General features: G+C 34.3%; 2 protein-coding genes across 2 annotated transcripts; one reads left to right on the top strand and one right to left on the bottom strand.

Moving 5' to 3' along the window:
• Nucleotides 1–4,927: 4,927 nt before the first annotated feature.
• On the top strand, nt 4,928–8,720 carry LOC147296145 (cellulose synthase-like protein E6). Its single transcript, XM_086227815.1, has 8 exons — nt 4,928–5,238; nt 5,785–6,103; nt 6,340–6,480; nt 6,576–6,707; nt 6,792–7,004; nt 7,123–7,347; nt 7,495–7,842; nt 8,039–8,720. Exons 1-8 carry the CDS (start codon nt 4,952–4,954, stop codon nt 8,582–8,584), a joined length of 2,211 nt encoding a protein of 736 aa, XP_086083941.1. The 5' UTR covers nt 4,928–4,951; the 3' UTR covers nt 8,585–8,720.
• Nucleotides 8,721–12,583: 3,863 nt separating this feature from the next.
• Nucleotides 12,584–13,793, bottom strand: LOC147296144 (cellulose synthase-like protein E2). The gene is made up of 3 exons (XM_086229759.1): nt 13,658–13,793; nt 13,138–13,462; nt 12,584–12,601 (listed from the first exon to the last, which is right to left on the bottom strand). The coding sequence occupies exons 2-3, from the start codon at nt 13,393–13,395 to the stop codon at nt 12,599–12,601; spliced, it is 261 nt and encodes an 86-aa protein (XP_086085885.1). The 5' UTR covers nt 13,396–13,462; nt 13,658–13,793; the 3' UTR covers nt 12,584–12,598.
• Nucleotides 13,794–14,095: the final 302 nt, after the last annotated feature.

Raw genomic sequence — 14,095 nt, 5'->3', positions numbered from 1 at the left:
AGACGATTTTGCCCTTCTATTTTTGAATACAAGTGTGAAGCTGGTCAAAGGTACAATGTTTTTGAACCAGTGGGTCAAGCAATGTTGGGACTAGGGAGCAAACCTGGACCTTGCATTTTATGAAAGCCAGTTGGGAGTGACACGTCATCAAGTGCCACCGTCCAAGCCCTCTCTCTGGCCAAAGGAAGTTGGACAAGAGAGAAAGAGATGGGTTTGGTTGGATGATGAATTGGATTATTAGACATCAGTTTGCCTTTTAGCTGTTTGTTTCTCTCTCTCTCTCTCTACCTCATCTGCTTAAATGTCACCCCAATAATAATACATTTAGTGCTCATCTTCCATGTTTTTCCCATTATGATGTGATGTGGGGTTTGGATAATGGATTCTGTGTGTTTGACCTGAAAATGAACTACCAGCGTACGGGTGTATCCAAGTTTCATCATAAATTAATAAATTATGAATTGGAATTTCATGGAAATAGTAGTAATTTTTCTTTTTTAAGGAATCTTGCTAAGAACACTTGAGATACATAAATCGTACTATTGTTCTGTTCGAGTTTCTATCAAAACTAGCAGAAGTTTATTTTTTTATCTTAAAAATAATTTGTATATAAGTTTTTTAAAATAACAAAAAATTAAGTGTGTAAGGACTTTATTTGAGTGTTTATATTCAATCACATAAAATGCGATAGATCCAACGACTTATAAAATTATATTGTAAAATAAAAAATAATGAATTTGTCAATTCAATAATTAGAAACACATCTGCATCCTACGAACGCACACATGATAGCAGGACCAATGAATTCCTAGCTACTGTTGAACAAAATCTTCTAAATAAATAAATTTTCCATAGTTCTCATGAAAACTCGATTTTCTATGGGGAAAATGTATTGAGTTTGATATCAGCCAAATTACAAAGGTGTAATAGGCCAAAAGAAAGGCCCAGTAAACTGGGATTGATAGGAAATCAAATGGACCAACAAATACAGAGAAGAAAAGGCCACAACAGGCTTAACAAAACAAAAACGCAATTGGAGGTTCTAAAGAAACCCCATTGTCCACTTAATAATAAGCGGGGACTTACCATGGATTGTGGGACTGTTTGGTCTGACGATCGAACAAAAGAAAATGGTGCGCAGGTTCAGGGTTTAACGCAGCAACCGTAATAATAGTGGGAGACACTCCAGCTCTTTAATACATGGGTCTGATTCTAAGTGGTTTTTCCGTTGGGTCTGGACATTCATCAAACAGTTGGTGTGCCTGCTTGGCACAGCAGAAAACAGTTGTGTCCACTTCATCAATGTGGTGAAGAAACTAAAAATAAAAGGCAACGGAAAAACATCCAAAAATAATTTGGACATGGAAGGTCTATCTGTATCTGTTTGAGTCAACAAGTACACATTGTCATTTGTGAGCAAACGCGCTGCCAAACTGTTCCTCCTCTGTTATATTGCATGCATCAATCATCAAATTGTCTTTTTTTTTTGTAGTGACATGGTTGTGCCATGGTTTTGCTGCCATGCTTGGTCAATTAATTTTGTTTTTTTGGTCTGGAGTCAAGTAAATTTGTTTTAAACATTTTTTTTTAGAAAGGTGGTATTTTTCAAGGAATAGAATCATCTGTTTTTTTTTTTTTAATTACTAATTTTGTAATTCGTTCAAAATAAGTTTTTTTACGGGGAAAGGAGATTCGAATTACAACCAGTAGTTAGTAGGAAACTTTATTTGAAGTTTAGAATTAGAATTTAGAGTTAATTATATTTTCCACCCTTCATGTTCAAGTTGTTTTTCACTTGTGGAAAAAAAAAAAAAAAAAACTCAATAACTTATATCTACATGTTAGTCCTATCTTTCAATTTCTACCTGTCATTAATTTGACTTATTGAACTTTTTTTTAAAGTGTTATTTGTTTACGTGGAAGTTATGGGACCCACAATTTCATATGTGGCAAGAGATGAGCCATCTACTTTAGTTTCTTTTAAAGCATGTGCCACATTTAAAGGCTCTCATGACAATTTGGGTTGAAAAGAGGTATTTAATTTTGCGAAAAAGCCCTTAACAAAAGTCAAGATGGACACTATGCCACATGCGACATAAGAAAACACATGGTCTCATAGCTTTTATTTAAGCAAATAAAGCTTCAAAGGTCTGTCAAACCCAATCAAAATAACCGGAGGACATAAATTGAAAGACAAACATAACTAACATTAAGGTGCACATGTAGAGTTTCAAAGGTCAAGATGTAAAGTGAAAAACAATCCAAATTTAGTAATAAAAAAACAATTCAATTTTAAACGATGCAAAGTGTAATTAACCCTATAATTTATTTTTGTTTCTCATATTAGCCGATATTAGCCGGATTCTTCATGACAATTATATACTATAAAAAGAATCTTCTAAAAAAAAATCACAATAATCTAAGTCCAATTAATGGGTGGGCTTCGGTCCATATCTTATCAAATCCAAATGTGGATTCCTGGAACATGGACATGCCCAAATCCAAATTGTAGGCCCATCACGAATAGGCGGTGATACACAAGGTTAACACGTGGACTCTTGATTGTCAACTAACCATGGGACACATCATCCCCGCAATTCGTGTCGCTTGACACGTGGCATGATGTTTTGTTTGAGATAAATGCTCGGCTCATGAGCCAGATATTAGCAAGAAGCTTTTATATTTGAATCGATCCCAAACATGGCGAGTAGCAGGTTCATGAAAGAAGATGATAAGCAGCCACAACCACAAGGCCCAAGAGATGAATGGTGTATTTTATGTTGGTTTTATTAGTTTTTAACATGTTTATATAAAAAAAGACATAATGTATAATAATAAGTATCATTTTTATGTAGCTTTAAATAATTACTGTCACACAGTAACAATTGTCAAGCACTCGATGAACAGTACTGAGCGCTCAAAGAGTTTCGTGTCGCGCACATTTCATTAAAGTTGATCAAACTGAAATTTACTGTAACAAGTGGCTGAGTTATTAGCCTTGTTTTTAAACTGGACTTAAAAAAAAAAACTTATTATTATTATAGAAAATTAGGATTAAATATCAAATTTCAATAATTTTTTGGTATAGTATGAAAACTATATAATATTTCAATTGAGCTACCAAATTTAAATGTAGTTTTTTAGATTATGTCACAAATATTTTGGCCTCTTAGCCCCCTTTGATTTAAGCTTTTTTCATTTGACATTTTTGTCCTTTGACCCACATATGATGAGTGTCAGTTAAAATTTATAAGGTTTTGACAAAATTGCCCTTGAGGCTTTTGTATTACCTTGAAAATTTGTTAATGTAGTCTCAAGTTCACATTTAGTTGTGACTGTACGACACTCACAACTTCAAATTTAGTTGTGACTGAACGACAGTCACATCTAAGTTGCGAGACAGTCACAGTTAAGTTGTGACTTAATTTAATTTTTTGTAGAGAAATTATACTACAATATAGTATAAATATAGGTCAAAACAATACTTTTACTCAAAATAATATATAGTATAGTGGTGTGAGTTGTCTTTTTTAATTTACCAAGACAGTTACAGTTAAATTGTGATTGGATTAATTTTTTTTAAATACAATATAATATAAATTAATGTAATATTTGTGATGTAATTTTATTTTTATTTTTTTATTGTAGTGGTAATATTTTTAAATTCTAATATCTTTTACTTTATTAGTTTGTTTGACTTTTCAACTAGTACCTAATTTAAAATGGTATTTAATTTTAGTACTTAAACTAAAAAATTATTGAACTTTTAGTAGTTAAAATTAATGAACCTTTATTATTATTATTATTTTTTGGGGTTACAACTTACAATATTATAATAGTGCTATTGTTAAATAAATTCAACTACACGAATGCATGCGGCGTGGTGTTCCTTTGGTAGTGGTATGAGCCAAGTTTGACTTGAGGGTTGAGAATTAGCCACCCAATTCCAATTTGGTTTGGTGGAATGCGATAAGCCGATAACCACTGCAATTGTTATTGTTAAAGGAAGAAAATAACGCTATTGATAAGTGATGAGTGATGGAGACCAAAAAAAAAAAAAGTGATGAGTGACCGACTCAGTCACGCATGGACTTAAGTTACGTACTCAACTCTTGTGGAATATTTGTATTGAGATATCCGCATATTTAATTTGGTCAAAAAATTCAAAACAAAAATATTAATGAAGTTTAATCTTCCATAATGGGTTTGACCCAAAAAAAAAAAAAAAAACTTCCATAATGGGTTTTACAGAAATTAGAAAAATTAGGGGAGAGCAAGAATGACCATGGGTTTTTACAGTGAAATGATCCAAGATAAAACCACTATGCAAATGTGACTTCTCTTTTCTTTTTGGGAGCTGGAAATTGTACCTTAAAGTGTTGAATAAAGAAAGGAGGCTGACCAAGTGTGAGAAAACAGAGAAGGGTTTAGGTACTCTTGTATTTGCAGTTGCACATGGGGTTACAAACCGAGGCTAGCCATTAATTTATTTAGAACAACTCCTCCGACAGGCGACAGCTATTGCAGATAATAGTTTGTTTCATTTATTAATTATTATTTCAACAAAAACATTACCAATGACAAGTTGACAACGACCAACTGAAATGAATTGACATTTCAGCCTTCAATTCTCACACTATTAAAATTTGATGATTATAAACTAACACTAGTTTAATATTATTTCTCTCCCTAATATTGGGAGAGGTCGGAAGTTCGAACCCTTATCAGATCGAAACAACTAGTAGCACGGCCTTAGTGATATTATCTTTCTAGTACATTTGACACTAACACGTACAAATGTACAATAACACTATTAATAAAAAAAATTTATGTCTCGTATGATCGATGTATATATATATATCATACGTACACACGCTGGCATACACACATATAGGTAGATGCAGTGAATCTCCCTTTTGTAAGAGAGAGAGAGAGAGAGAGAGAGAGAGAGATGGGTGAGCAGAAAGGTGGTGGAGAAGAGAGTCTTCCGTTGTTTGAGAGCAGAGAAGCAAGATTTAGAGTTGTGTATAGGTTGTTTGCCTCAACAATATTGGTGGGCTTGTGTTTGATATGGGTGTGCAGAGTAATCAACATCCCAAGAGCTGGAGAGAAAGGGAGATGGGCTTGGATTGGTATGCTCATGGCTGAGCTCTGGTTTGGGATTTACTGGATCATCACTCAGTCTGTTCGCTGGAGTGTAACGAGTCGTCACCCTTTCAAGGACAGACTCTCACACAGGTTTGCTACCTCTCCATCTCCCCCCATACAGTAACATTTTTTTTTTGGGTACAAAAGGAACTAAACTACAATTGCTCTAGGCCTAGAAAGACCCAAAGCATCATCAAGCAGAATAGTAGCAACAACAGCAACATTTTCAATCACTGTGCATCTGAAAAATCAATTCCTGCATATATATAACTTGTAGAATGAAAAGCTATCTTCTACTGTGTAAAGTAAGTCTCAGTACGGTTTAGTATAATTAACTTGTATGAAAAGTATGCTTTCTACTTTAAAATCCACCTGACCAAAAATATATACCAAGATCATTAATGCTTTTTTTTTTTTTTTTTTTTCTTTCTGTCCTGGTACAAATCTATATTGATCTAAATGGTTGATGTATTATGACAAAAGGCTCAATTTATTGTAGAGAATGATTGGCCTTGGGGTCCTATTTGTATCGATCTCTTAGTTCAAATTCCTCACTTTTTGTATTCTTCATTTTCTGTAAAATTTAAACTTAATTTGCTGACTAATTAATTTCTTATAATTCTTTGCATATTACAGATATGAGGACAAGTTACCGGGTGTTGACACTTTTATATGCACTGCAGACCCCAAAATGGAGCCACCAACTTTGGTGATTAACACTGTCCTATCAGTCCTGTCCTACAATTATCCACCTGAGAAGTTGAGTGTTTACCTTTCTGATGATGGTGGTTCAGAATTCACTTTCTATGCTCTGCTAGAGGCCTCTCGTTTCTCTAAGTATTGGATACCCTTTTGCAAGAAGTTCAAAGTTGAACCAAGGTCACCACAGGCCTACTTTGCCCTGCATTCTGATGTGCATGACATCAACTATGGTCAGGAATGGCTGGATATCAAGGTAAGTACATGCCAAGTTTAGCCAGGTACATACAAAATTAACAAAATGAGGCTTGTGTGTGTAAACAACTTGTTTTGGTCAGATTGGCATTTACTAGCTAGGGGACTAGCTATGACCAAGCTCTTTTGAATAGTTACCTAGTGCATACACTGTGCCTATATTTTAGGTACAATGATATATATCTTCTTGTTGTTGACAAAAAGGATTAACTGACAGACATTTATATGTTACCAAAGAAACTTTATGAAGAAATGAAAAATCGGATCGAATGTGCTGTTGAAATGGGCAAGATTCCGGAAGAAACAAAGAAACAACACAAAGCATTCTCAGAATGGAACCTCAATGTAGCAAAGAATGATCATCAGTCGATTGTGCAGGTATATAATTCTTGAGTGAATTGATCTTGATCTATTATTTATTGTCATTCTTTTTTTTTATTCTTTGCTCTCTCTGTCTCTCATTTCTTTTAAAGGTTATAATTGATGGAAGAGACACAAAGGTCGTGGATGACGATGGATGCCGATTACCAACAATGGTATACATGGCAAGAGAAAAGAGACCCCAACAGCCACACCACTTCAAAGCTGGAGCTATGAATGCACTGGTTAGCTTTTAATCCATATATGGTAATTTTAACTTAAAATAATCAAGTATTGTGAAAACTGAAAAGGTTATTTGCATTGTACAGCTGAGAGTGTCATCAGTGATAAGCAATGCACCCTTCATCCTCAACTTGGACTGTGACATGTACGCAAACAATGCAGATTCAATACGAGAGGCACTGTGTTTCTTATTGGATGAAAAGAATGGACATAAGACTGCTTATGTGCAACACCCACAAAGCTATGACAATCTCACGAAGAACGATATATATGGAAATGCATGTTTTGTAACTAATGAGGTGAGTAATATAGAAAATGGTTTTAATGGTGCGTTTTCTTTCAAATTAGGAGTAAAGGAAGCTATAGATCTTTTGCTGGACTAACATATTCAATTCTGGTTGTTGGTTATGCATAAAGGTTGAGCTTGCTGGGTTAGGTGGATATGGCGCGGCCCTGTATTGTGGCACCGGATGTTTCCATCGAAGAGAAAGTCTTTCTGGAAAGAAATATTCCAAGACTTACAGAGGACAATGGAACATAGAGGACAACAAGACTATTGACAGAAGTATCCAAGACTTGGAAGATTCTGCAAAAGCTCTTGTCAAGTGTAGCTATGAGAAGGGTACTCAATGGGGTAATGAGGTATCTCCTACTCTCTTCTCTCTCTCTCTCTCTCTCTCTCTCTCTCTCTTCTCTCTCTCTCTCTCTCTCTCTCTCTCTCTCTCTCTCTCCCTGTTTTAGAATATTAGTGCTAAAGATCATGATGATATATATGTTCTGGATATGCAGATGGGATTGATATATGGGTGTCCTGTTGAAGATATTGTTACTGGCTTGGCAATTCAATGCAGGGGATGGAAATCAGTTTATTATAACCCAGATAGAAAAGCATTTCTGGGTGTTGCTCCAAATACGTTAGATATAGCACTTATTCAACATAAGAGGTGGTCTGAGGGGATGTTTCAGATATTTTTCTCCAAGTATTGCCCTTTCATATATGGGCATGGGAAGATAAACTTTGGTGCCCAGATGGGATATTGTCTCTACCTTTTGTGGGCTCCAATTTCCTTCCCAACTATGTATTATGTGATTGTTCCTCCTCTTTGCTTGCTCCATGGCATTCCCTTGTTCCCAGAGGTACCTCAATCTCACTCTTTTATCCTTGATAGACATAAACATTAGTTAAGCCCATTGAGCATGGTTCCGTAGTAGTATGAAATATTTTCCTGCAAAACACTGCCTAATGTTCCAATCCCACATCACTGTTAAGCTACTATCCAATCACCATTTAAATAATGTTTGTTCTATTGATGGAATCTAATTGATTTTTCAGGTGTCAAACCTATGGTTCCTAGCATTTGCTTATGTATTTGTAGCCAAGAATGTTTTCAGTATAATTGAAGCCTTGATATGTGGGAGTTCACTCAAAGCATGGTGGAACTTACAAAGAATGTGGTTGATCAGAAGGATTACTTCCTACTTTTTTGCTTTCTTTGATACCATAAAGAGGCAATTGGGGCTATCTGAAACAGAGTTTGCCATCACTGACAAGGTGGTCACTGAGGATGTGTCAAAGAGGTATGAGCAAGAGGTTTTGGAGTTTGGAGGCTCAAGTATTATGCACACTGTGCTAGCAACATCAGCATTGCTAAACCTTTTGAGCTTAGTTTGGGGAACAAAGAGGGTTGTCATGGATATAGATTCCAAAGCTTTAGAGCAGTTGATCAGTCAAGTTATTCTTTGTGGCATATTGGTTATGATCAATTTTCCAGTATACCAAGCGCTCTTCATCCGCAGTGACAAGGGCCATATACCATCGTCTGTCATGTTCAAGTCCCTTTTTTTGCTTACATTGGCATGCCTGATGCCTATATACTAGCAAAGCTAGCTGAAAGATTGATGAATAAGTGGGAGATGGGAGTTTCAAGTTCGAACCCAGGACCACTTAGAACCAGAGCACTCGTACCATGTTAGATCATTATTTGACTTAAAAAACAATGTCTATCCAGCTAGTAGAATAATCATGATTTAAACTCTCTCTCCCACCACACCACAGCATGTGTTTATGCTAAATTGATTTTGTTTCCTAGCTTATTTGTTTTTTTTTTTTTTTTTGGTGATGTGAAGTTATCACATCATGTGGTGAGATAATGTGGTCTAAAACTGTAACAATATGAACAATATTGTTGTTAATAGACAAGTTTGATGTAACAATATAAACATCAATGTGGGCAAATTGTAAGTTTTATATCGAGTAAATCATTAGACTTAATCTATAAATTTAAGATTTAGAACTTCATGATTCTCATAATTATTTAAAGTGAAGATTTAATTAACTATAAATACATATCTTGATCTTTAAAATTTGGTATTTAATGCAAAATAATTAATTCCAACGAATGAAATTTCGAAAATTTCGACGAAATTTCGTCGAAATTTTCGTTTTTTTGAAGTCCCGAAATTTTATCACGAATCCATTATTTTTCGGTATTATTTCAGCGAAATTTCGCTTAAATTTCGCAATTTTGAACTCGGAATATGTTTATTTTTGTAAAATTTCGCCAAATTTCGTCGAAATTTCGCCCAAACTCAGCCCCAAATCTCCCCCAAACTCAGATCAACCCCAAATCTCCCCCAAACTCAGATCTTTTTGTCACTTGGGAGTTGAGGCCGTGGAGGGAGGAGGAAAAGAAGGGAGGAAGAGAAGAGGAGAGGGGCTGGGTTTTCGGTGGGTTTCGGCGGCAGGGGCGAGATGAGGGTGATGGTGGGCTGGTGATGGGGATGCCGAGAGAGAGAGAGAGAGAGAGAGAGAGAGAGAGAGAGAGAGAGAGAGAGAGAGAAAAGCACGGGGTGGAGTTTGTGGAGAGAAAGGAAAAGAAGAAAAGGGTGGTCTGGGTGAAGTCTGGAGAGAAAGGAAAAGAAGAAAAAAAAAACAAGGAAAGAAAGGGGAAATGGGGAATGGCCAAATGGGGGAGCTGGAGCCTAGAGCATGCTTTACGGAAAAAAAAGGAAGGAATGGGGAAATGGGGAAGTAAAACTGCAGAGTTACTTTTACAATTCAAAAGGCTATAAGTCTATAACATATTTGCTATTATTGACAATTTGACAATGCACCTTGTAGGGCTAGTGCATTATCTCGAACCTTACACATTAAAAAAAGAAAACCTTATTCATCATATGTGTTATTTTTTTTTGTTGGGTTTGCTTCACATGGTTGTTTTTAAATTTATTTAATTATATTTATATGACAATTAAATTATTTTCAATCCTATTATTTTTTGTACAAGTCTCAAGACTCAAAACAACTTTTTTTTTTGGATACAATATTAATTCACAAATTTTTTTGTTTTATATATTAAGGGGAGGGAAGGAATTTGTTTAGGGCCTTGTCCAATGTTCAGATACCCATTAAACGCTCATTTGAAGGCTCACTCATTTTTCGTTAAAAAAAAAAAAACAATTGTATATGACAATTACACAATTGTGACTATATGCCAATTACAACTTACTTTTGATAATACTTGAGTTCTATTTACAACATAGTCTTTAGACTTTAAGCATAAATGTTAAGCTCTAAATTAACCATTATAAATATTTATAAACTTTATTAAAAATATATAATTATTGAATGGTCACATAGTTGCCACAATTACAGATGTGGTCAACCCTTATCTATGGCTGCCATATTTCGACTTTTTGGGAAAAAAGATGAGAAATAGAAACTTAGAAAGAGAAGTGAGAAATTCAAAACCATGTGTCCTTATTTATATTAATTAATGTGACTTATTACGCAGATGGGTTGGGCATGTTTATTGTTGGAGGGTTGGAGTTTTTTTTTTTTTTTAGGGGGATTGAATCCTCTGTTTATATTTATTGTTTTTTTTTTTTTCTATAATGGTTCCCAATAAACTTCCTCCTGACTATTAATATAGCAATGTGAGTGATATTGTCCTTTTTTTTTTTTTTTGGTAAAAGATATTGCCCTTCTTTAATTTTAAGTATAAAATAAAAACAAATAATTGGGAAAACAAATGAAAAGGAAAAAAAAAAAAAAGGTTTAGGGTTGATCGAGATTTGGGGACTTTGGGCAATTGGAAAGAAAAAAAAAAAGTTTCGGGTTTCGGGTTTCGTTTGGTCATTTTGGTGTTTCGTTTAGTTGTTTTTAAATTCTAATATATTTATATATAAAAAATAATTAAAAATATCCTAAAGGGCCTAAACACTAATATCCTATAGCATATCCTAAACAATATAGAGTATAGATTATAGAGCATATAGTGTTTAGTCTATAAATTATAGAGTATAAAGAGTATTAAGGTATATAGAGTATATAAGGTTTAGTATTAGGATTTAGTCTCTAAATTATAGAGTATAAATAATATACTAATTTCATTTATTCATTATACTAATTTTATTTAACAGTATTTGTCCAGCGCGCATTATATTTACCTTATATCATATGAAACCTACTATATAATTTGGTTTCTTCAATGTTTTTTATAAATGTAGTAGATAATATGTTCAATAAACATATGGTCAAGTTTTATTCAAAATTTCCGTATTTTGATAGCAATTTCCGTCGTTTTTGTCTAATTTTATCGAAATCGAAATTTTAATCGAAATTTCCACGAAAATTTTCATCGAAATTTCTATCGAAAATTTCCTCGAAACCGAAATTTTATTCCTTGATTCCAACACAAATTGGTTGGTGGGAAAAAGAAATTGATGATAGCGTAGAGCTAGCGCAAGCCTTGTGGGCGCAGCCGCGCAGTTGACCCCCTTTTGGCCTTTTTCTAACATTCAAAGCTGGTAGACTGTCTTGGCCCAAAAAAAAAATAAAAAAAGCTGTAGACTGTCACTGTCCACATTAATATAATGTCCATTTTTTCTTACAACTCGCGGAGTAGATTTAGATTTGGACTCCCCTCTTTATCAGTGCCCCACCTACAATCACATAAGAAATTGTCGAACATGTGTAGATATCCTAATTTAGCGATTGATAACAGATGTAATTAATAATTTCAAAATCGGTTGTAGCAGACACGTAAAAAAAAAAAAAGGAAAGTAATTTTGCTCATTTCTTTTAATTCAGTTTTATTAAAAAACTAAGAATTAATTATAAAATGCACTCACCAATTATATGTGTTATTTTAGATTGATTTATGAATAAAAAATTATTTTAAATTGGTCAACTAATTAATAAAAAACTACAAAATAGCACCTCCATTATAAATTTTGTAAAAAATAATAATTAAATGTCACTTTGCACAACGATGACGTTGATTTTTTGAATAATGTGGATACCAAATTTGCTCCACATGTATTAATAATGTCATATTGATTAAAAAAATAAAAAATAAAAACTAACAAAACTTTTAAACCCTCTAAAAATATAATTAAATATGACATTATTAATCCACATGGTTTAAATTTGGTCTTCACATCATTTAAAAATTTCACGTCAACACTAACATTTAACGTCTTTATTAACGAAATTTGTAACGGATGTGGTAATTTATAAATTTATATTAGTTAGTATATTAATATGAAATAATTTTTTATTTATGAATCAATTTAAAATACATCCTATAATTGATGAGTATTGATGAGTGTATTTATAATTGAGCCAAAAACTAATTATAAGTTGACTCATAAATATTTTATTTTTTTCCTCAAAACCCGGTTCCCCTTTCTCTTTTTTTGTTTGTTTTTGTTTCTTCTTCTCCTTTCTCTCCATCCCTTGTGCTTCTCTCTCTCTCTCTCTCTCTCTCTCTCTCTCTCTCTCTCTCTCTCTCTCTCTCTCTCTCTCCATCACCATCCCCAGCCCAACATCTTCTGGAATGTGGCCAAGCTTCACTGTATTCTCGATTTGATTCTCCATGTCTTTGTATAATTACTACAACAACAAATGGATCAATCAGTAAGCTATAAATAATGTAATACTAATTGCAAATTAGCAATATGATAACAATAATAATAAATTCATTATTATTATTATATATATTAGGAAAAGTACGTCATCCATGTCCTTATATGCACTCTTTTCCACTATAACGGCTGAAGTAACATTGGCATTTAGCAGAGTGATGGGTCTCTGTTCTTGCAGCACAAAAATGTGTGGGACGGACCCATGCCATGTGTGAGGAGGAGAGCCATTAGCTATATGCAATAGGCTTGAAAACACGTCACGCATTACCCAATTCACATAATAAATATCATTTATCTCTTCAAGTTAACCAAATTATTGACCCAATTTAATTACCATAAATTATACTTTCTTTTTGAAAAAAAAAAAAAAATGTTCAACCGTTTTTCATTTTACTTTTGGCGTTTTGGGTAATAGTAACAATTTAAATTACCAAATTGGAGCCTCAGTGCATGCATATTTTTAACAATGTTGCATTTGGACCCAATATGGTAAAGAATTAGTACCTTAATGACCACCAAATCTTTAGCCTGATCATTATCGATTGCATGGTCAGAAGCTATGGAGGCAAAATAAGCAGCAGGTGACCTTGGCTCCACATTGTATTTCTTGCAGTGTGGTATCCAATGCTTAGAAAACTGAGCAGCCTCCAAGAGAGCATGGTATGTAAGTTGTGACCCTCCATCGTCAGAGAGATACACACTGAGCTTCTCAGGTGGGTAATCATAAGCCATGACTGATAGAACAGTGTTCATCACCATCATTGGCGGCTCTATGATTGGGTCTGCCGTGCACACGAATATGTCCACCCCCGGCAGCTCGTTCTCATATCTGTTTGATTCTAAATTAATCAAAGGCATGCTCCATAACAGAGACCAACATGAAGTAATCAATTAAGTTTGTCCCTCAACTAAAACTAAAGCCATAGAGTTTTATTTCCTTTTTTGGTTAGGTTGAAAGAACTTCATAGAGTCATTATTTCAAGCACACATATACATATCCAAATAGAGAGAGACATATATATACCTCTGAGAGAGTCTGTCCTTGAAAGTGTGCCTATACACACGGTTCCAGCGGGAGGCTTGAGTGAGGACCCAGTAAAAGCCAAACCATATCTCAGCACCCAACAGCCCAATCCAACCAAATCTTCCATCTTCTCCTGGTTTTGGGATGTGACTCACCCTATAAACCCAAACCAAACATATACCCACAAAAATTTGATATTTAATGCAAAATAATTAATTCCAACACAAATTGGTTGGTGGGAAAAAGAAATTGATGATAGCGTAGAGCTAGCGCAAGCCTTGTGGGCGCAGCCGCGCAGTTGACCCCCTTTTGGCCTTTTTCTAACATTCAAAGCTGGTAGACTGTCTTGGCCCAAAAAAAATAAAAAAAGCTGTAGACTGTCACTGTCCACATTAATATAATGTCCATTTTTATTTACAACTCGCGGAGTAGATTTAG

Source organism: Dryas octopetala, chromosome 1, assembly GCF_963921425.1.
Source record: "Dryas octopetala chromosome 1, drDryOcto1.1, whole genome shotgun sequence".
NCBI lineage: Eukaryota > Viridiplantae > Streptophyta > Magnoliopsida > Rosales > Rosaceae > Dryas > Dryas octopetala.
This window is presented reverse-complemented; position numbering and strand designations above follow the sequence as displayed.